Source organism: Oncorhynchus nerka, linkage group LG27, assembly GCF_034236695.1.
Source record: "Oncorhynchus nerka isolate Pitt River linkage group LG27, Oner_Uvic_2.0, whole genome shotgun sequence".
Taxonomy (NCBI): domain Eukaryota; kingdom Metazoa; phylum Chordata; class Actinopteri; order Salmoniformes; family Salmonidae; genus Oncorhynchus; species Oncorhynchus nerka.
The window spans coordinates 60,271,156-60,292,733 of record NC_088422.1 but is presented as its reverse complement, the minus strand read 5'-3'; the positions used below and the strand labels follow the sequence as shown (position 1 = coordinate 60,292,733).

Here is a 21,578-nt window from a genome sequence, read left to right as displayed (position 1 = left end):
ACAATCACTCGTGGTGTGCTGGTATAAATCACAAACGACCACAATCAGAAATATATATATATAGGGCCTCTGGCTTATTCCTTTCCGATAATACAAAATAGGCCATTTGAAATAACTTTTATTACGCATGACCATGCTACTGTATATTAACAAAGCATTGGGAAAATCAAGAGGACTTAAGATTGATACATTGAAAGTGCAAATAATGTTTAGCCTTTTTACAGATAAGGGGAAAAAGTAAACTTCCTTTATATGGTACATCATTTGTAGTGATACTTGTCCTAAAGTTGGTAGGAGGACAACATTTCTCCCAATTTACAAAAAGAACTTCTTTCAATATACAGATTCAGATAGAGTATGTTGTTTCTTGGGTATAGATTGACTACTACTGATCATTTTCCATACATAGCTTGGCTTCTTCACATCTACTAAAACATAGCCATGTCTGACTCCATAGGCGCTATGAACGTTCTCCGTGTCACACGGGACAGCAATAATACAATGCCTCCTGACATTATTTAGACAAAATCGCTTTCATGAACTGAATGTTTTGTTATTGTGTGTTAAGTTCTATAACAGCAAGGTGAGAGAGGATTTGGTATTTACACTATGACAGTCTGCTCAACACTAGAGCAAATGTTGTAGTTTCTCACATCAGGAAAAAAAAAAAAACTTTTCTAAAGATGTCTTTTGTTGGGTACATGCTCTCTTACTCTACAATACATCAACCTGTGAGGTTTGAAGAGGAACATTCCGATTACAAATCAATGTGGAATTTCAAATCTAGAGAAGAAAGAAGAGGCATACACAGACTGAATGCAAACAAGCTCGAAAGACAACAGGACCTTGCAGATGGACTAAATGGGATAATTTGTCATTGCAGCCAGTGGATCTATTTCTATCCCTACTGTAATGTGTCCACAAATGCATCAAATTCATCAATGTTCTTCTCGTATACTGCAAGTTTTTCGGGAAGAGAGTCCTGTTGGGAAAATGAACAACATCATTACAAACACATGACTAAGATATTGATTTATTAGACTAAAAAGCACCACAGAAAAGATACATTCAAACACACAGTAAATCGTATAATGGTAACTACTATGTTCCCCTCTCACTACTATCCGTCAATCATTTAAATTCCAACAGGACCACTTCATACACAAGGAGACCCCAACACCCACCACCCCACCTGGCAACAAAACAGAAACCATCTCTCTTTGGAAGTCAGAAGTGTGTCTCATCTCACCAGGTCTTCTGCCATGGACTGAGAACTGACATCAATAGTGAGGCTGGCGAGCTGTGGGGGGTTCTGGAACTCTCTGTAGAATGTGCCAAGGTCCATGGGAAGCAGGTCATCCTTAGAGAACGCAGGCTTCTGAATAACACAGAGCACACAGAACACAATCAGATGTGCAGGGCAACAACTGTAACAGGCCCTTCCTTAATAATAGACGATCGATCCTACGGTTTTGCTGTCAGCAGCACATATTATTCCCAAAGAGGTTCCGTTTTTAAAATGTTCTTGCCAGCAACAGTCCTAATTAATTCTCAACTGTTAACCACAAGAGAACAGGTCAGAGATTTTAATTAAGAACACTCATTCCCATAAGCTTCATTTTCTCTTCATCAGAAGCATTTATCTAAAATATTCAAAGCTGACATCTCTCCCTCTGTTCCTTTAAAAGCCTTGCTATGTGCTTTGTCGCATTCGCCTTTGACTGTTTTGCATTTCATTTCTCATGGTCACTACAGCCCAGATACAGGCCAGAAAGAAATACTGTCTGAAGGCATCTGCATGCTTCCCATCCGAAACAGTTTATTCGGCTGTTCATGCACACAATTTATTTTCTCCTGAGGCAATCAGAAGTTCAGTAGCCAAAGTCTACTCCCCTTTTGTAGGTGACTGGTCAACGGTAGGGATTCTTCAATGAAGTGTTTGATGTCGTTCAACGAGAGATAACTCGTTGACATGCACATTGTTTCAGTTGAGAAATACTGCATCAAACATATTAGTTAGTTGTAAAATTGCGTGACTAAGACCTCCTCCGCAGAAATGTCGGAATTTATTACAGATTTCTTGAGTTATCTTAGTGTATACTGCTACGGCATCTAAAGAGGGGCAAACAGTACTATTGCTGCTTTTTTTTGCTCATTTTTCCAGCGAAGGTCTTTAATTAAAGGGAGTATTGCGAGGCACGGACATTCACTTCGTCTAGCCGAGTTATGCTAGGAGCAAATCGAAGATAGTATGCAGGCACATTAAATGACCACTGCTAAGTGACGTAAGTAATGCTCATCTCTACACGAAGAAAATGAATGTTTTCTTCCTCTGCAGATAACATCCGCAATTGACAGACATAAACAGACATTTGTTCGTAGCAACATTTGATACGGCATAGAAATGAGGTTAGATTGATCTAATTATTATTATCCTTGACCAAAATGCAGTCTGTGTTTTACTCTGTTACTGAAGGCAGGGTACTTACAAAGTCCACCATAACAAAGTCGTCCTGTGCCGGGCCACCACTCTCACCAGAGCCCTGGGAGTGTAAACTGCCCTGCAGGGGAGAGGACGTGGCTGGGGACTCCGGCGGCTGAACCTTGGATAAAGGAGAAGTGGTATTATTACCATGTCTGCACTAAAATGACTCCTAATCATAACCCAGAAAATGGTTATTGAAGGGTGACAATTATATATGTGAATATTTGATTTACCATAGGGTCATTTTCCTCGAGGTCATAGGCTCTGGGAGCAAATGCTGCAAATGGTAAGTCCAGGCTTGCTGTGCTTACCTGCAATGGACAAAGAGTAATACGGCAGTGATTACAACGGTATAATACTCACTGGTATTTTGTCCATTACTCGTACAAATGGGTACTTCCAGCAAAAAATATCAAAGGTGTGTACTTAAACAAGGACATAATAAGGTTGTCCCTACCTGTGTGCCTGGCTTGTTGACAAAGGCACCCACTTTCCTGGTGAAGGTGGTCTCCAGTACATCACAGGGAGAGACACCCTTCACCTCAATGCTCCTCGACAAGGTCTCTGCACCCTCACCACTTTGAAAGATAACATGGCAAAGTTGTAACCGACAGGTTTCTCCCAAGCAAGTATAATCTCAGGTGATCCACAGTCCCACGGGGTGTTTCGCTTTTGTCACATGGGGGTCATGGCAGACTGGGGCTTACCTGCTGGAGGTAGTGGCGGGAACATGATCAGGGGGGGGGCATGAGGACACTCGTCCATGCTCTGCCTGGGCACCATGACAAGGCTGCACAGGCACCTGCTGGGGTACGCCCCCCTCCTTCCCTGGGATTCCCATCTACATAGGACGTGTGAAAGACCATAGTTAGCACAGGTTGAGTCATGTTGATACACCTATGCAAAGCTTTGTTTCCCGTGTTGGCCCTCAAATCCATGCATATAGAACATCTTGACTGGCTGCGTCGCCGCTTGGTATGGCAACTGCTTGACCAGGCAGTGTCGGAGGAAGGCCCTAAAAATGGTCAAAGACTCCAGCCCCCCAAGTCATAGACTGTACCGATGCACCAAGTCTGGAACCAACAGGACCCTGAACCGCTTCTACCCCCAAGCCATGAGACTGCTAAATAGTTAGTTAAATATGTACATATATGTACAATATGTGCATGGACCATTTTTGCACTAACTTTGACTCATCACATACGCTGCTGCTACTTATTTGTTATTGATCCTGTTGCCTAGTCACTTTATTCCTAGTTATACAGTAGGTGCATATTTACCTCGTACCCCTGCACATCCACTCTGTACTGGTACCCTGTGTATATAGCCACGTTATCGTTACTCACTGTGTATTTATTATTACTTTTCTATTATTTCTCTATTTTTCGTCTCTCTCGGCATTGTTGGGAAGGGCCCGTAAGTAAGCATTTCACTGTTTGTAAACAGCAGGTGTAGACTAAGCATGTGACAAATAAGATGTGATTTGACTCGCTCAATACCTGGGTGGTTACCTGGTGTGGGTTGGCAGCGTTTAAGGTGGAAGGGTGGCAGAAGTCAGCAGCTCCGACAAGAACAGGAGGCTGATAAGAAAGACGAGAGCAGTAGAGCTGAGAGAGAGAGAAGAGGGAGAGAGAGAGAAAAAGTAAGAAAGAGAGAGAAAAGTAAGAAAGAGTGAGCAAGCTAAAACATGAATTAATCCACAGAGGAGAAATGGGGTGATGGGAGCAAGCAGCAGGAGGTAGAAAGTATAGCATTAGAGAGGACAGGGTAAAGATTCTAAGGCAGATTTGACTTACCCTGACAATGAACGTGATTAATATCTTCATATATTTAAGTGACGACTAACTATTTGTTAAGGAATCATTATCAGCAAACCAATGTGGAAAGGATTTAGGTTCGGAATTCTAGGGCAGTCAGTTGATAATGACATAAGTACTTCCTTATGTTATAAAATACCTTTTACCAAGACAAATGTGATTATTAATGAACTGGACTCTCTCTAACATATCATTAACATTACATACAAAAAGTTGGATTTCGTAACGTAATACATCCGATAATAAGCACCGAGCTCTGTTGACCTAGCGGTGCACGTTTCTTGTGACAACTTGTGAGCACTTTACATTTTGTGGTCATCGTCTTCAAAGTTGTTTCCGCGGGTCGCAAAAAGCGCAATTAGCATGACACGAGCTGAATGAAATAATGTAAAAGGCTTTGAAAATAAAAAGCTTGGTAAAAAAAATGCTCAGTGCGCCGTTGACATTTCACAGAGATACGCCCGTTATTGTGAGAAATCTTCAAAAAAAAGAACAGGAATTTCAGATGAATATGAAAAGCGTATACTAAAATATGAAAATAATTAATGTCACGTCTCGAAACTCATATCCATCTTACATCTATATTGTTTTATGTCCTGCGGATTTGAGAAGAAATATGATGAGTTCAATGGGAAAGTGAGCCTGTCAGGTAGTCAGTAAACCTGGTTTCTTGCACAATTTCCCTCAGTTTTTAGCACTTTTTTTTTCTCTCTCTGGACTCCATTGATTTAATCACCCTAATTCTGGAAGGGTTCAACAGATTATTATAGAGATACGAGGTTAGGACCATTGGTTTTCTTAGAGGAATATCTACACAGAAAAACATTATTTTACCCATTGGTCAAAAGATGCGTTTTTGATTGGACGCCCTAATGTAAGGGAGACAGAGCTGTCCCATTTGATTGCTTCCATTGATCAGCTTTTAAGCGCTCCATACTTCTATTACTTTTAAACAGGTAATAGAAGACAGGCCAAAAAGTCCTGGAACACCTCAGGCATTGTGAGTGAGTGAGATACATGCCCACACGCAAGACTCACTTGGTGTGAGAAGGCCAGGCCCATCATGGGGACTTTCAGAGTGTCCATCACTGCAGGTTTAGGGGTCTTTAAATGTGCCTTACTTACAGTGAACACACACTACACAGACAGCACAGAAAGAGAGAGAGGGAAAAGGGGCTAAGAGATGAAAGCACTTATACAGAAAACAGAAAGGAGAAATATGGTATGGGGGCTTGGTAATGTCTCCAACACAAAACATCTACTTTTCCCACAGCCAGACTTGTGAAATGAGCTTTGGGTATGAGAATACCAAACCACCAGATCCACAAATACACACAACAGTTGGATGCATGATCATCAATATGGGTCAAATGTTTGAACATGTATGTCTATTTGAATGCGGTGCCAGACATAATCGTTTAAGAAAACACCTGACCCATTTGGATGTGATTTATGACATGAGAGGGAGTCTTTACATATGGGTGTGTCTAAGTAAACATTCACAAATCTCAAACCTCACCATGGACACCACCTCTGAAGTTACACATGTTGCAAAGATCGACTTTGCTAAGCGGTGACATACGTACTTGTGAGGGTGGAGAAGTGGAGAAGGACGTGGTGCACACTTCCTGAGAATCTTCCACCCCATTGTATGCTCCTTCATCTTCCCCGGGTGCTCTGGAGTATAGGGAAGGCAAACAAACATGGCCAGATTATTACTCAATCCTTTAAATGTATACCATCACTAACGATGATAATAAATAATAGGCATGCACAAATCTGTATTGGGTCAGTATAGGTGTTTGGGCGAGGGCTAACCCACCTGTAGTTACATGGACGCATGTGTCCCATGTTGCCAAAGGGGCGCTCAACGAAGTGGTCAATAATTATGCCCATAATCGGAGCCGTCCTCTCAAACTGCCTGTGAGATTATGAATATAGAATTATGAATAATGGAAGTGTATAGCTAAAACCAGTGGAGAACAAGGAGAGGACGTGGAAGAAAAGGGGAAAACATGGTGGCAGATTTTACAGGCAGTGCATTTTTGACCACTGAGGAGTGAGCCCATGCAGTGCTGTGAACAAGAACAGCTTCTGTACCTGGTGGACATGAAGGCCAGGTTTGTCCTGTAAGCACAAGACAAGGTGATTGTTCCAATGGGAGTTCCCACAACTCCTACACGCACTGTCTGGAACCCTGAAAAACAGCATTCAGAAAAAACTAACGTCAAAATCTTCACAGTCCTATACAACACTTCCAAAAGACCCAGACAACCAACAAAATGTATACAGTGCATTCGGAAAGTATTCCGACCCCTTGACTTTTTCCACATTTTGTTACGTTACAGCCTTATTCCAAAATGGATACAATCATTTTTTTCCTCATCAATCTACACACATTACCCAATAATGACAAAATGAAACAGGTTGTTAGACATTTTACATAAGTATTCAGACCCTTTGCTATGCGACTCAAAATTGAGCTCAGGTGCATCCTGTTTCCATAGATCATCCTTGAGATGATTTATACAACTTGGAGTCCACCGGTGGTAGATTTAATTGATTGGACATGATTTGGAAAGGCACACACCTGTCTATATAAAGGTCCCACAGTTGACAGTGCATGTCCGAACAAAAACCATGTCATGAGGTCGAAGGAATTGTCCGTCGAGCTCCAAGACAGGATTGTGTCGAGGCACAGATCTAGGGAAGGGTAGCAAAAAATGTCTGCAGCATTGAAGGTCCCCAATAATACAATGGCCTCCATCATTCTTAAACAAAATAAGTTTACAAGCACCAAGACTCTTCCTCCAGCTGGCCACCCGGCCAAACTGAGCAATCGGGGGAGGACTTTCGTCAGGGAGGTGATCAAGAACCCGATGATCACTCTGACAGAGCTCCAAAGTTCCTCTGTAGAGATGTGAGAACTTTCCAGAAGGACAACCATCTGTGCAGCACTCCATAAATCAGGCCTTTATGGTAGAGTGGCCAGATGGAATACTACACTCCTCAGTAAATAGCATCTGGTCTGATTAAACTAAGATTGAACTCTTTGGCCTGACTGGACAAATCTGGAGGAAACCTGGCACCATCCCTATGGTGAAGCAGAGTGTTCAGGATCTCAGACTGGGGTGAAGGTTCACCTTCCAATAGGACAACAACCATAATCACACAGCCAAGACAATGGAGGAGTGGCTTCAGGACAAGTCTGAATGTCCTTGAGTGGCCCAGCCAAAACCAGATCTAACATCTCTGGAGAGACCTGAAAATAGCTTTGCCGCAATGGTCCCCATCCAACCTGACAGAGCTTGAGAGGATCTGCAGAGAAGAATGGGAGAAACTCTCCAAATACAGGTGTGTCAAGCTTGTAGCGTCATACCCAAGAAGACTCAAGGCTGTAATCTTTGCCAAAGGTGCTTCAACAAAGTGCTGAGTAAATGGTCTGAATACTTGAAAATGTAATACGTGTTTTTATTTTTAATACATTTGCAAAACATTCAAAGAAGAACGTTTTTGCTTTGACGTTATTGGGTATTGTGTGTAGATTGATGAGGGGGAAAAACAATTTAATCCATTTTAGAATAAGGCTGTAACGTAACAAAATGTAAAAAAGTCAAGGGGTCTGAATACTTTCCGAATGCACTGTAAATAATATAACGGGCATGGTTACCTTCTCCCAATCCTGTGAGTTGAACCTCTCCAAAATATATCCTGCAAAATAATGTATCTATTAGTCAGATTGTTTACGAACACAATAAAACTCCATTGTTAGCAATACCGTTCAAAATAATGATAACACTTATCTGTATACAAGAAAACAAACCTGTACAGTATGACATAGTCATGGCCTTGCTTTCGTGAGAGTTTGTAGGCTGGGGTTACCCTTGTAATGGCCAGCAGTGACTTGAGCAGTAATGACAGGCGGTTGTAGACAGTGTAGGACACCTTAATATCTTTGTCACACCTGAAAAAAAAAGAATCAGAAATGTTGAGTGTTACGGTCCAACTACAAAAACTGAAGCACTAAAATAAGAAAACACAAAACTACTTCTCATTACTTACTTCTCGTTCATTTCGAGACACCATGTCTCCAATTCCATTGAGTCTCCCTGTAAAATATGACAAAAACATGTTCATGTTTTTCTAACCTTTACAGTCACTTGGATTGATTGATGAACAAATGCCCAATGATCCAGACCACTTGTCTCAAGAACTGTCTGTGAACACCAGTCAGTGCTATCTTACCTCTGAGGTTTTGAGGGAGATCTCAACACACATGGATCGTCCGATGCCAGGAAGCTGCCCGGACAGAGCTTTCTTTGCCTCGTGTGTAACTTCTGGGATATCTTTGATTGCCAGATTGAACTGGTGAAAATAATTGAGTTTTATGAGACTTGAATCCACAACCCTTTCAGGAGAAAATTGGCACAGGTAAATTAATGAGTTGAGAGGCAAAGAATTCATTGTGACTTACCCAATCAGAGCCAGTAGGTGAAGACAAGGAGCGTGTGCATACTTTTTCCCCAAGTCGCGCTTGGACTATCACCTGCACTGTCTGATGACAGAGAGAAATTAGGGAATTATCAACCTCAGTGAATTCATCAGCTCAGGAATACTGTAGAAAGTGCTTGATAATCTAAGTGTGGCAATATTGCGTATAATTAAAGGCAGTACCTTCAAAGCGAAAAACTTTATGAACTTGTCCAAGTCTTTTTTATCCTGAGGACTTAGATCACTGTCCATCATGGAATGCCCCTGTAATGTAAAAACACATTCTGGTGAGCAAGGACAGACAAATGAATCGTACAACTGTTGGCAGGTTATATCGACGGCTTGCCACAGTCAAAACAATGCTGGATTTTGTCTAGCACCATTCAAATCAAATCAAATGTTATTTGTCACATGCGCCGACTACAACAGGTGTAGACCGTACAGTGAAATGCTGACTTACAAGCCCTTAACCAACATTGAAAGAAAACAACCCCCCCAAAAGCAAGAGTGACTATAGTCATATTAGCTAAGAACTCTATAGTGTGTCCATATTAAGCTTGTGTGTGTTGACAAAAAACAGCTAGCTAACTCAGACTCTAGCTAGGTAATATTTTAGTAAAACATATTGGCTGTCAATGACAAGAAAACATTCAAGATTGGTGGTAGCTATCTATCTCATTAATTTGATAGCAAGATAGCTAGCTAGCATGTACGTACTTAACGTTAGCTCATCACATCCGAAAATCACAACTTGTACTTGAATGTTGCGCTGATAGCGTACTGAACAGCGTAGTTCTGGTTACCTATATGCCTAAATTTGACATATTCTTATATTGGCTAAGTTCACACCGTCGCATTATGTTATTGGGACGCAAGCCTTAACCAGCTGGCCCATTTGTTGTTTATTTTCATTGGGGGTATGGCGTGTTTCGAAAGAGTTGTATTTTGAGAAGCACATTCATCTCCAACACGGCGGTCTATAAAATCTGCAAAATTGCATATATCGATATGTCAGTGTTTTATTATCAATAAAAACATATTACACGTTGTTTTGGAAACAATAATTCCGTTCATTTGTTTTTTTTTGTTTATTTTAAAATAAGATCGAAACTGCGTCTCACATATTTTTGCTAGTTATCAGAAAAGTGATATACGCAATGTACTTTACGCAGACGAGTCACAACAACAACAGCAAACGCCGGTAGGATTCAAATTCGACGTGTTTTTACAAATGCATGATATTTATAGTTCGCATTCTTCTAAGTTTGCACCATCTCGGGTTCACTGTTCCCAAAGAAATGTCTGATAAGGAAATTGCTAGGCTAGCTGGTTAGCTAGCTTGTAACGTTTGTATAGAAAACCAATCATTTTTATATCTAGTAATGTTAGAGAAGCATATCATACCAGAACATAATATTGAAAGAAATAGACCATGCTGAAAACACCAGGCTCTGTTTTGATGCATTCAACAATGCCTTTCTCTTTTTGCCCCCTACAGAATATACATAAGTAGAAATGGCTATACAAATAGCCATCCTGGATTGTGACCTGCTGCTTCATGGTCGTGGACATAAAACTCTCGACAGGTTTGATATAGAGACCGTTTCAGACGAGTTCCTATTAACAACATTTGGATTCCCTCGAGATTTCATCTACTACCTGGTGGAGCTACTGCGTGACACATTATCACGACGTACGCAACGGTCTCGAGCAATAAGCCCAGAAGTTCAGATTCTTGCTGCTTTAGGATTCTATACCTCGGGATTCTTCCAGACGAGGATGGGAGATGCCATTGGCATTAGCCAGGCTTCCATGAGTCGCTGTGTGACAAATGTAACCAAGGCACTGGTTGAGAAAGCTCCAGAGTGCATAGTATTCATGAGAGACGAAGCTACAAAACAGCAGTCCAAAGAGGAGTTTTTCAGGGTAGCGGGAATACCAAACGTCATGGGTGTTGTAGACTGTGCCCATATAGCCATTAAGGCACCCAATGCAGAGGATTCTTCATATGTCAATAAGAAAGGCTTCCATTCAATTAACTGCCAACTTGTGTGTGATGCCAGGGGACTTTTGCTCAGTGCAGAGACTAACTGGCCTGGCAGCTTACAGGATGATTTCATATTAAAGCAGTCTTCAGTGTACAAGGAATTGGAAGAACAGGAAAATCATGAAGGCTGGTTTTTAGGTAATATAGCTCATAATCCTCCATTTAAACTTTCATTGTTGAAAATACAATTTATAAAAACAAATTGTTTTGCTCTTCAAGCCTCCCTCTTTTATAATGTCTAACCTAGCCAAGTCTTGTCTTCTAGGAGACTGCTGCTATCCTTTAAAGAAATGGCTGATGACACCTGTCCAGTACCCAGAAACTTCAGCAGACTTTCGATACAACTTGGCTCACACTGCCACTCATGAGATTGTGGACCGCACGTTCAGGGCCATTCAAACCCGTTTCCGTTGCCTGGATGGGTCCAAAGGCTACCTTCAGTACTTACCTGAGAAGTGCTCTCACATCATTCTGGCCTGCTGTGTCTTGCACAACGTGTCATTGCAATCAGGCTTGGATGCCTGGACGTTTGAGAGGACTGATATGCCAGACCAGTCGGAGGAGGGCAGTTGTAAGCCAGAGGCTGTGGACTCCGAGGCAGTCCGAATCCGTCAGGAGCTCATTGTTAGTCACTTCAGCTAGGTCTGCATGCTCAGAATCAACGTGGAAAACACTGTATGGTTCACAGAGACACTGCCTGCAATAGAGAAGTGGTTGACACCAGATTCTGTATAATCAGAATAATATAGGTTGTAGGAGGTGTATATGTACAGTGCCTTCAGAAAGTATTCATACCCCTTGACTTATTCCACATTTTGTTGGGTTAAATTGATATTTTTTTCTCACCCATCTACACACAATACCCCATAATGACAAAGTGTTTTTAGAAATGTTTGTGAATTTATCTAAAATTAAATTTGTATCCCAAAAAACTCCTTAGTCCTTTCCGAAGACAAGCATGCCCATAACATGATGCAGCCACCACCGTGCCTGAAAATATGGTGGCACTCAGTGATGTGTTGTGTTGGTTTTCCCCCAACATAATGCTTTGTCCTCAGGACATAGTTTAATTATTTGACACATAGTTTGTAGTTTTACGTTAGTGCATTATTGCAAACAGGATGCATGTTTTTGGAATATTTGTATTCTGTACAGGCTTCCTTCTTTTCACTCTGTCATTTATCTTAGTATTGTGGAGTAACTACAATGTGTTTGATTCATCCTCAGTTTTCTCCAATCACAGCCATTAAACTCTGTAACTGTTTTAAAGTCACCATTGGTCTCATGGTGAAATCCCTGAGTGGTTTTCTTCCTCTCCGGCAACTGAGTTAGGAAGGACGCCTCTATTTTTGTAGTGACTGGGTGTATTGATACACCATCCAAAGTGTAATTAAAAACTTCACCATGCTCAAAGGGATATTCAATGTCTGTTTTTTTTTTTTTACCCATCTACCAACAGGTGCCCTTCTTTGCGAGGCATTGGAAAACCTCCCTGGTCTTTGTGGTTGAATCTCTGTTTGAAATGAACTGCTCAACTGAGGGACCTTACAGATAATTGTATGTGTGGGGTAACGAGATGAAGTAGTCATTCAACAGTCATGTTAACCACTATTATTGCACACAGAGTGAATCCAGCAACTTATTATGTGGCTTGTTAAGCAAATGTTTACTCTTGAACTTATTTAGGCTTGGCATAACAAACGGGTTGAACACTTATTAACTCAAGACATTTCAGCTTTTAATTTTTAATGAATTTGTAATAAATTCTAAAAACATCATTCCACTTTGACATTATGGGGTATTGTGTGTAGGCCAGTGACACAAAATCCCGATTTAATCCATTTGAAATTCAAGCAGTAACACAGCAAAATGTGGAACAAATCCAGGGGTGTGAATACATTCTGAAGGCACTATGTATTTGCAGACACGTGAATTGTCTGCAAGAGTGCAAAGTGTGGTGTGGTGTGCAAGATTTATATGCTCCAATAAATACATGTGTACATGCCTGTTTAATTTCTTTTACTCTTTATAACCAACATTTTCTTCAAATCTGATCAGAGATACGCATAACTATGCACAACTATGTAAAAAACGAAACCGTTTAATGTTATTTCCAAAAACGGTTTGATAGGAAAGTTCATTAGCCATTTCAAGGGTTTGTTTGAGTTAAGTGTAAAGACCAAGATGTCTTCATCGAACAGCATGCTTGGCCACCAACAGCAATAAATCAAATACATTTAATGAGTCTTGGAAGGGGCACGCCTTAAAAGAAGAAGAAATGGTTTCATTTTGAAAAGGGAAACTAAAGGCTGGACTGAACAGTGAGCTGAAAACCTGAGCAAGTGATGGAGAACAAACACATTTTTGTCTCCCAACATCTTATTGAGTAATTGGAGAACCAGACATAGCGAAGTGAGTGAGTAAGGATATACAATATTTCATATAGTCGTAAAATGACGTCCAGTGTTTGTTGCACGGTTTTAAAAATGTAACAATATGCATGAACATACGTAGTAGGAGTTCTCAGAACTGTACTGAATCCTGGTTTTGAACTAATTGTTGTAGGCTAAAGAAAACAGGTTTAAACTCATTTAGACGAGCTGTGAGTATTTGTAAAGTACGTACATAGATGTTTTAGTAGTTATAAAGAACGAATCAAACATTGGTCGAAATTGTCGATGGGGCATGCAATTGATTTGTATTGTTATAACGATGTAGCCAGCCACACAATTTGAACTTTTTCGCAAGCACCAACATGATGACCACACAATTTGAAATAGGCTTGCCGGAGAGCAATAACTTGTTGTATGTTTTAGATATTGATACAATGCAGCCTGTTATTAATACACCATCCAAGCCATGACCGATTCTGGACCGTCAAGAAAAATGTCACGGGCAAAGTTAGTGATACTTGGACGAGACAACTGTGGAAAGACAGGTATTGAAACGAATGTTTTAAGTTGGAGACTGATGGCTTAAATTGAGTGTGTTATTGTATGGCACATCCAGGGCTGACTGAAAAAACTCTAAATGTGAGACATATCTGCAATACAAAAATGAATGTAAAATAATAATACTCTACATTGTTGATACTATGTTAATTTAGTATGATGTTTACTATGCTATTTACTAATATTTACTATCAGTAGCCTAGGCTTAGCTAACGTGGGGAGGTACATGCAAGGGGAAATATTTAAAATACCTGAGTGCTCATGGTCTGCTTTGTTTAAACTGCAGCCCTGTGTGTTAGATTCATCACCAAGCGGTTCATAGGAGAATATGACCATAAAAAGGGTAAAGACATACTGCATCTAATTTTACTGTCCCGTATGTAAGTTGCCTCTTGACTATATTAGGCTGACAGTATTCTGTCTGTGGTGTTCTCATACAGAAGTAACTTACAGGTGTCGGAAAACTGTCGACAAGGAGACCATCGATTTGGAGATATTGGACACAGCCAACAAGGTACTATCCAAAGACTGAGGTCATCATGCCCTTTGCTTTAATTTAACCTCAGAATTCAGTCTATATTGTACTGCTTTGGGGATTTGTTTCTCTTTTGCCCTTGTGTCAGACCTCTATAAACCCAAAGAGGAAGATGACTCTCAGGCTCAGACAACAACCAGGCCCCCATACCATTCCTTTCAAGTCTGTTTTCTTGAATCATGGTGCCTTAAAGTGTCTTGGACATAATATCAACAATGTTGACGTTGATCAAATATAATGGTACTGAGGACAAGAAACATCTGATGCGACAATGAAAATAACACGCAAGGCCATTTGAGTGGATTAAATATCCCATCTACTGTCAGTAGTTTTGAATAAAGATTAAACAGAAGAGTAAACAGACATCTCATGTCTTAGCAAGGTCAAGCAAGGTCAAGGACATGGTATGTGCACATCCTGCAAAAAAAAATGTCCCAGATGCTTGATTTAAACAAACAATTGTAGAGAACAAAACAAACTGGCATATGCTCCCAAAAGTGCTATGTCCCTGCTAGAGTCTAAATGTTGCCATGAACAGACCACTTTTGAGAGCATGAACCCGTGTGTAAATGTATTTAGTTCTTCATTAAATGAAAACTCAACCTTTGTGGTCCCACCCATATCTCTTGCTATCTCTCTCTCTCTCTCTCTCTCTCTCTCTCTCTCTCTCTCTGCAGGAGTGTGTGGGTTCTGCAGCACCTTCTCTGGAGAGTTCCATTAAATGGGGCGATGGTTTCCTTATTATGTATTCCATCATAGACCGGAGCAGTTTTGAGTCTGTCTCACACTTAAAGAGGCTTATTGATCATGTCAAGCAGACCCTAGGTGAGACAGCAATTATGACCAGTGGAAACACCAGGAAAGGGCAATCAAATAGAGTCTGGGGTGGAGGGCATCTCATTATTGTAGAGGTTACATCTTCTAAGAGGCTATAGGGCAGCCTAGAACCCGACCCACCCATGATTTTTACGGAACCTACTTTACATAGGCTAGTCCAGCTATCCTTTCATTGAAGGGTATTCTGCTTTTGTATGTTTGTCAAATGTATCATAATGATTCCATTAAATCACTCGTGACCAGGGGAACTGGTTTTATCAAGGCTGTGTTAAGCGGAGTTTGACTGCTTACTGCTTTTGCTGTGACAAACGACTTAATCCACTGTTACACACCAGTACAATGAATCCAGGAGGCAAGGTTTATAAAACAGTAGGTCTGCTTATTGTAACTGCAAACGTTATGTGGTGGTTGTCTTTTCTCAATTGTCACTTTTACGACGGTGCATCGCCTCAAATTCCTTACAAGATATACAATCTTAAACAAGATCATCTCTGCCTGTTTTGTGTCTTTTGTGTGAGGTTTGTATGCCTTTAATAGGTTTCTAAACTCTGCTTTATGCTCTTTCATCAGGCATACCTACTGTAATAGTTGCGAATAAATGTGACATGGAGAATGGAAGGGTGGTGCGGACAGAAGAAGGAAAGGCCCTTGCCAGTGATCTGAGGTGACGTTCCATTTGGTTATATTCTAAATAATCTTGGAACCCTGAATCATACTACATTCTGAAGATGCGTGAAGTAAGATGTGGTAAAAGTTCTTGCCAACACAAGTGAATTAAAATATTATCAGCCAGTGGTGGATGATCCATGCTGGAAAACCATTTATTTGTCCCTCAACCATATCCATACATTAAATTGACCAGTTGCCAATGTCCAATTGTTTTCCGTGGGTGATGAGGAATGGAGAACTTATCTTTAGCCTCTTGTGTATGTTCAGGTGCAGCTTCTTTGAGTTGTCTGTGGCGGAGTGTTCTGTGGCTGTGGAGTTAGCGGTTGAGAAGTTGGTACGAGAGGTGCGCCTGGAGTACCAGCGCCACCTACTGGCCATGGACAAACGCTCACGCATGCTCCAGATGAGGCACGCACTGAGCCGCAAGCTTACCCGCAGCAAGACCATGCAGTGGTGACCAAGGCAGTTCAGTCTGGCCCCCTGAGCACAGGCCTGAAGATCTACTTAGCCAACGCTGTTATCTTCATCTGCATTATGCTTTAAGTTGACAGTGAGAGGTCAGTGGCTAGTTTCCTTATAAAAAAGCACACAGAAGTTGGAGAAGAACACAATGGACAGCATTACACAGAAATTATATATATATATATAAACATTGTGTGTCTATGGCTACATATTTGGGTTAATGCACAATTGCATAAGGGTTCACACAGCTTTGATATGACACTTGACAACATCAATGGGAGTTTGAAAGAAAGCAGCTGAAAATGGATTGGAAGTTGCACTTTGACCAGGAGGTATTATCTCTTAATATCACCTGTTTGACATTGAATTATGGGTAACTCCATTATTACAAAAACATTAGACATCCTTGAGTGTAAACTAAAATGTTATTTTGTTAGACATTTTGGTGTCTACAGTGTTCATAAGGAGAACTGTCACACACTAAATCTTGATGGCTGTTTATAAAAATCAGGATACATTTTTTCAGAGAGAAGAGAAGTCACAATTACAACTTTGTAATTTTATTTAAAAATGGTCAAATAAATAAATACAAATTGATCGAATGCTCCAAAAATCTTGACTTACTCTGACACTGCAATGGAATTTGCCAAACACTGCATACAAATTAGCTACATAAAATAACTCAAGTACAGGAAAGAGATAAAGGAAATCAGTGGATCACAGGCAACAAAAAGGATTGGTAACAAAACCGTAGTCAAAAATAAAGAAATACTTCTTTAAAAAAACTGTGAAAAAATACAACTGACAAATATTACAAGAGAGTATGCAGTTTGTGTAATAAACCATTTACACTATATTCGGCACATTAGTGCCTTTGACTTGCTTGATTTGCTACAATGCATCTTAACAAAAGACTTAAATGTAAATGTAAGAATACTTTACGTTGAGAAAAAGCCTTCTAAATTAATCAAATGATATGAGTGCATGAAGTTAGAGGTGGGACAGTGGTTACAAGGAAGGGGGGGTCTCCATATTGATGGCAATGAAATGCAGAATACTTGAAGGCCACCGATGTGACATGATATAGCATGAGAACAACTGTTTTCAGAACTAATCAAGATATGCAGTGAATCCAAAGTAATACACTGGTATGGATGAAGAATCTGCTCAATATTGTTTTCCTAATTGGTTGCTCTCGTTTGTGAATATTATTTAGCTGGTGTACATCATAAATGGGAAATAAAAAAAGGCTTTCAAATCATTCTTTGGATATTAATGTTGTTTCCATTTTTTTTACCACAACATGACATTTACTTTCTTTCACAGCACAAAGCACTACACAATATTTGAGTTGGCCATACCACATCCTCCCCGATTTACCTTCCTAAATCAGAAAATAAAAACAATTAACGCCCATAATATTCAGCACTTTGCCTTCAAAGTTATGATCCAATAAAAGTCACTAATTGATAGGAATATTTCATTTCCTACACGAGTAATTGGGGTACGTATACAGTACATGAAACATTTAATTGTACAGCTGTAGTTTTCAATAGGCTGCTGTAACACTTTACATTAAGGTACCCTATACCCTCCATCACTGATCTATAGTGTTACTTATTAGTTATAATGGGTTATGAACTCAAATCTGTAAACTACTAAATAACAGTCTATAAACTACTTATACATATTTTATGAAAGGCACCTTAAAGTAAAGTGTTACCACGGTTGGAAAGGGCGAAATCCAGTTCTAAATATATGAAAAGTAGGAATGGTTTTTATAAGTATAATCATGTCCATACAATCTATTTGCATATGTAGGCATAGATTAGTTGAGGTTTTGACAGCTGTAGTTTTGATGTTGGGCTCACCATGCTGAGCACAGAGAGGGGAGTGTATTTGCTGAAATCCTTATCGTTTCTATTGCGTTATTGAGGCACTGAGAGCCACATGGTCTAAGCTTCTGCACAAAAGGTCCAATAAAATACACCAAAAAGGATTATAAAGAAACGATGAAGAATCACATTTAAACTATTTAACAATATTCAGGAAATTTTCAAAAGCTTGGAAATCAGGCCCTAATTACACACATTCATGGTGTGTGTCATCATTGCTGTCACTTTTATCATTTGCATCTTGCCCTGTGAAGATGGCAAATGTACAGCCAGGAGAGAACTAAAGGATGTAACACTGTTGCGTGTTCAACCAAAGGTGCATTATAATATTTGCTAATTGCTTGTATTTGAGGGACTTGGTAGAGGGAAAACTCAAATAGTAGTTCAAATCACAAATCCGTATTTTTCATACACTGGCAAGTCAAGTCAAAACTAAATCAGAACTCTCTTACATGATGACTAAGAGCAACTGACCCCTTGTGAAAACAATAGATTCCAATTTTAGCCTATCTTTTCAGTTTGGTGCAAAGAGAAGTAGATTTCCTGAAGTGGTTCATCACAAATAGACAATATTTCCATAATTCAGAGAATTTTTTTTTGTGACACTCAAACAAGACCAACAATACACCGAACACATTTTCTTCACAAGGAGAAAGAATTTCTTAAGGCAATTGCTATAAAGATGACAAGTACTGTAGGCCAAAAGGAAGAATGGCCTCAACACAAGACATTGGACTGGGCCATCACTTATTCTTTAACTAACGCTTTCCTTTTGATCTGACTATAGATTCAAACCGCTTCGCATCTTCTCTTGTGCTTTCCAGTTAATTGCATTATTATGCCGATTTCTTTATTATTTTGAAACCATTTTTTCAAACTTAACCCGTCTAAAACATGGTTGGTCATTTCATGTCAAGAGAAAATATAAAAAGCCTTCAAACTCTCTAGAAAAAGGCACCCCAGGGGAACCCATACCGTATGGTGTAGTACAGCAAGTAGGCTGCGATGAAGGGATATGTTCACTGGCAACCTATTCCTCCATTTCCATTTAATGTCCCTACTTTCTCAAGTGTTTCACAACTAATATATCGACATTTCATTGCAACTCCAAGGACTTAAACATGTAAAATGGCAGATTATAAACAAAAGCTACACGTACTGTACAAAAGTGTCAAATGAAAAGTGACTTGTCCGTGTTGTGGTGTAAAATATAAATAATGAAAATGTTCATATTTACTTTAGACATGTTTATGGCAGGATGAGGGTATGTGGTTCGGTTCCAGTTTCTTTTGCCAAAAAGTTTGTGCTTTTCCTACAGGGTTCCTGACAGTTTATCCAAACAACATTCGGAACAATGTCATGGCCACACTCTCTTTTGTATGCATGGAACGGCCATGCAAAATGTGTGCCTATCTATGGGGACTCCTAATTGAAATCTTAAAAAACATTATGTAAGAAAATAGGACTGTTTCCCTGCTGTATTTGGATACAATAGCATTTGGCAGTTATGAATTCAGCATATTGAATGATAATTCAATTGCAAGGAACATCAAAAAAGAAAGAAAGCTATTTACATAGTATTTTCCAGTTCTAATATATTTGATACGAAACCAAGGTAATGCGAAACAGAAAAGCACTTTTGAAGAAGCATATCTCCATGTTTCAAAACTAGGAAGACCTGAATATAAACAGATTCCCCCAGAATAAATGGTTAGTTTCCTTCAGCAACAGATCCCAGGGGCATAACAAACGGACACAAAAAAAAACCTCTCAGACAATATCTGAACTGATAGTTGCTAAATCCCCATGCATGCCTAGAGCTGCATTCACATGGCCTCTATCGTTCAAATGGAATATTGATGCAGCCGCTTTCGTGCTATGTCTCTGAATGTATCACTCAACAAATTGGTCAATCATATTCTCAACAAGCAAAAAGGAATGCTAAGTTCAGCAACAATGGACAATGCAACACAAGTCATGATAAAATGACCTTGAAAAGAAAAACACCTCCAATGTCAATGAAGCATGCAATGAGTCCATGTGATGCAGCCGAAGACCACAGATCTGAATTAAGCCGAATGCTGGGCTCCTCCCACTGCAGCCGGTCTGTCTGGCTGTCTGTCAGGCAGCACTGAGGTGACAGTGGATGCAACTTGAACGCGAGGCTAACCCTATGCTGATCCATCATCTGTCCTGTGATCTTACTTTAAGCTGTATTGTCAGAGTTTTCGGTGGTGGTTGTAATGGGGGCAGGTGGGATAGATGGATGGAGGTGAGCTGGAGCTCCTGTAAGACAAAAAGTGTGATTTGGGACCAATCATATCCCTCAGGCAATACTTTGTTAGTGATTTTCAAAACTGTTGACAAATACGGCAGCAAACAAAAACCTAAGTCCCCTGGTAGTTTTTCAAATTCCAAATGGCTGTTATGGTGTTTTGGTTGATCCAATTGTTTCTGGTGTGGTGTAGGTGGTGGATCTTCAGGCGAGCGGGCAGGTCTTGTCTTTGGACTTCTCGGATCCATCTCCCCTGAATCTGCAGACTAAGACACCCTAAGAAACCATCCCCACAAAGAGACGCCATGGCGACTATTGGAGGCACACATTGGTGTGATGTTTATTACTATTAACAATATCCTTATTATTAGTAAGAGCGTCAATATCATCAGACTTGAATAATAATCTTTGACCTCGATTGGCATACCACTGGTACCATAAGTCACCCTCCTTCGTCCCTTTCCATTTCCCGTTCCGATACTCATAACGTATGTCCTCACAGACAATCCGATAATACACAACTGCAATAACAACGACCCAAAAAAAAAAAAAAATATATATATATATATATATATGTCGGTGTGTGTTAATCGATTGGCAACTTCATGGGGTGCTTTATCTTTTTCTTTCCCTCTCTTTGGGGGTTCCTGTCCCTGGACTTGGTGGGTGGGTGGGTGTTATTTGGCTCCCTCTGCTACATCCACAAGGGCCGGTACTATAGTCTGGGGAGGCTCTAAGGTTTTGCCAAGGCTGCTGCTGTTGAGGTTGTCCATCTCTTTAACGTCCTCTTTCTTCTCTTCCTCCTCTGTCGCCCCGTCTGTGTTGTTGTTCAGGTCGTCGCCGCTATTGTCAGTCATGTTCTTGTGATCCTCAGGACTTGTGTCGCCCGTGTGGTCAGCACTGGCACCGTCTGTTCCTCCATTTGACATGCTGGTCTGGACCGCTGGCGGCGAGACCTCGGGGGATGGGCAGAAGTTGATGCCCTGAATGAGACGCACCAGGCCTTTGACCTTCTCCAGGGAGTTGTGCATGTCCCTCTGACGGGCCAGGATAGTGTTCTTGTTCTCCATGCATTTCTTTAGAGGGAAATAGGGACAGACTCATTAGTAATTAA

The 21,578-nt window shown here is 40.4% G+C and overlaps 4 protein-coding genes across 17 annotated transcripts in view; 2 read left to right on the top strand and 2 right to left on the bottom strand.

Annotated features, from left to right (window-relative positions):
* Positions 1 to 101: 101 nt before the first annotated feature.
* atg13 (ATG13 autophagy related 13 homolog (S. cerevisiae)) lies at positions 102 to 9,718 on the bottom strand. 7 transcript variants are annotated; one of them, XM_029638849.2, is made up of 18 exons: positions 9,511 to 9,718; positions 8,977 to 9,057; positions 8,777 to 8,857; positions 8,548 to 8,667; positions 8,365 to 8,411; positions 8,126 to 8,266; positions 7,973 to 8,013; positions 6,403 to 6,499; positions 6,125 to 6,223; positions 5,889 to 5,979; positions 5,341 to 5,439; positions 3,985 to 4,092; positions 3,193 to 3,326; positions 2,943 to 3,063; positions 2,719 to 2,796; positions 2,490 to 2,603; positions 1,250 to 1,378; positions 102 to 982 (listed from the first exon to the last, which is right to left on the bottom strand). In XM_029638849.2, the coding sequence occupies exons 2-18, from the start codon at positions 9,046 to 9,048 to the stop codon at positions 905 to 907; spliced, it is 1,650 nt and encodes a 549-aa protein (XP_029494709.1). In that variant the 5' UTR covers positions 9,049 to 9,057; positions 9,511 to 9,718; the 3' UTR covers positions 102 to 904. The 7 variants fall into 7 exon arrangements, with proteins under 7 accessions (XP_029494709.1, XP_029494710.1, XP_029494712.1 ...); XM_029638850.2 differs by having other exon boundaries at positions 3,997 to 4,092; XM_029638852.2 differs by lacking the exon at positions 5,341 to 5,439.
* A 203-nt stretch (positions 9,719 to 9,921) lies between these two features.
* harbi1 (harbinger transposase derived 1) lies at positions 9,922 to 12,842 on the top strand. The gene is made up of 3 exons (XM_029636979.2): positions 9,922 to 9,994; positions 10,292 to 10,978; positions 11,106 to 12,842. The coding sequence occupies exons 2-3, from the start codon at positions 10,309 to 10,311 to the stop codon at positions 11,480 to 11,482; spliced, it is 1,047 nt and encodes a 348-aa protein (XP_029492839.1). The 5' UTR covers positions 9,922 to 9,994; positions 10,292 to 10,308; the 3' UTR covers positions 11,483 to 12,842.
* A 265-nt stretch (positions 12,843 to 13,107) lies between these two features.
* zgc:110699 (uncharacterized protein LOC325371 homolog) lies at positions 13,108 to 17,202 on the top strand. Of its 4 annotated transcripts, none has more exons than XM_029638845.2 (7): positions 13,108 to 13,252; positions 13,657 to 13,778; positions 14,078 to 14,134; positions 14,232 to 14,305; positions 15,004 to 15,151; positions 15,734 to 15,827; positions 16,100 to 17,202. In XM_029638845.2, exons 2-7 carry the CDS (start codon positions 13,700 to 13,702, stop codon positions 16,287 to 16,289), a joined length of 642 nt encoding a protein of 213 aa, XP_029494705.1. In that variant the 5' UTR covers positions 13,108 to 13,252; positions 13,657 to 13,699; the 3' UTR covers positions 16,290 to 17,202. The 4 variants fall into 4 exon arrangements, with proteins under 4 accessions (XP_029494705.1, XP_029494706.1, XP_064867921.1 ...); XM_029638846.2 differs by having other exon boundaries at positions 13,108 to 13,256; XM_065011849.1 differs by having other exon boundaries at positions 13,108 to 13,260.
* Positions 17,203 to 19,767: 2,565 nt separating this feature from the next.
* LOC115112076 (PHD finger protein 21A-like) overlaps positions 19,768 to 21,578 on the bottom strand; it is a 39,742-nt gene continuing 37,931 nt past the window's right edge. For all 5 annotated transcript variants that reach the window (XM_029638839.2, XM_029638843.2, XM_029638841.2 and 2 more), the window contains one exon: positions 19,768 to 21,540. In XM_029638839.2, coding sequence (XP_029494699.1) covers positions 21,142 to 21,540 — 399 coding nt within the window. In that variant the 3' untranslated portion in view covers positions 19,768 to 21,141. The remainder of the gene's footprint in view (positions 21,541 to 21,578) is intronic.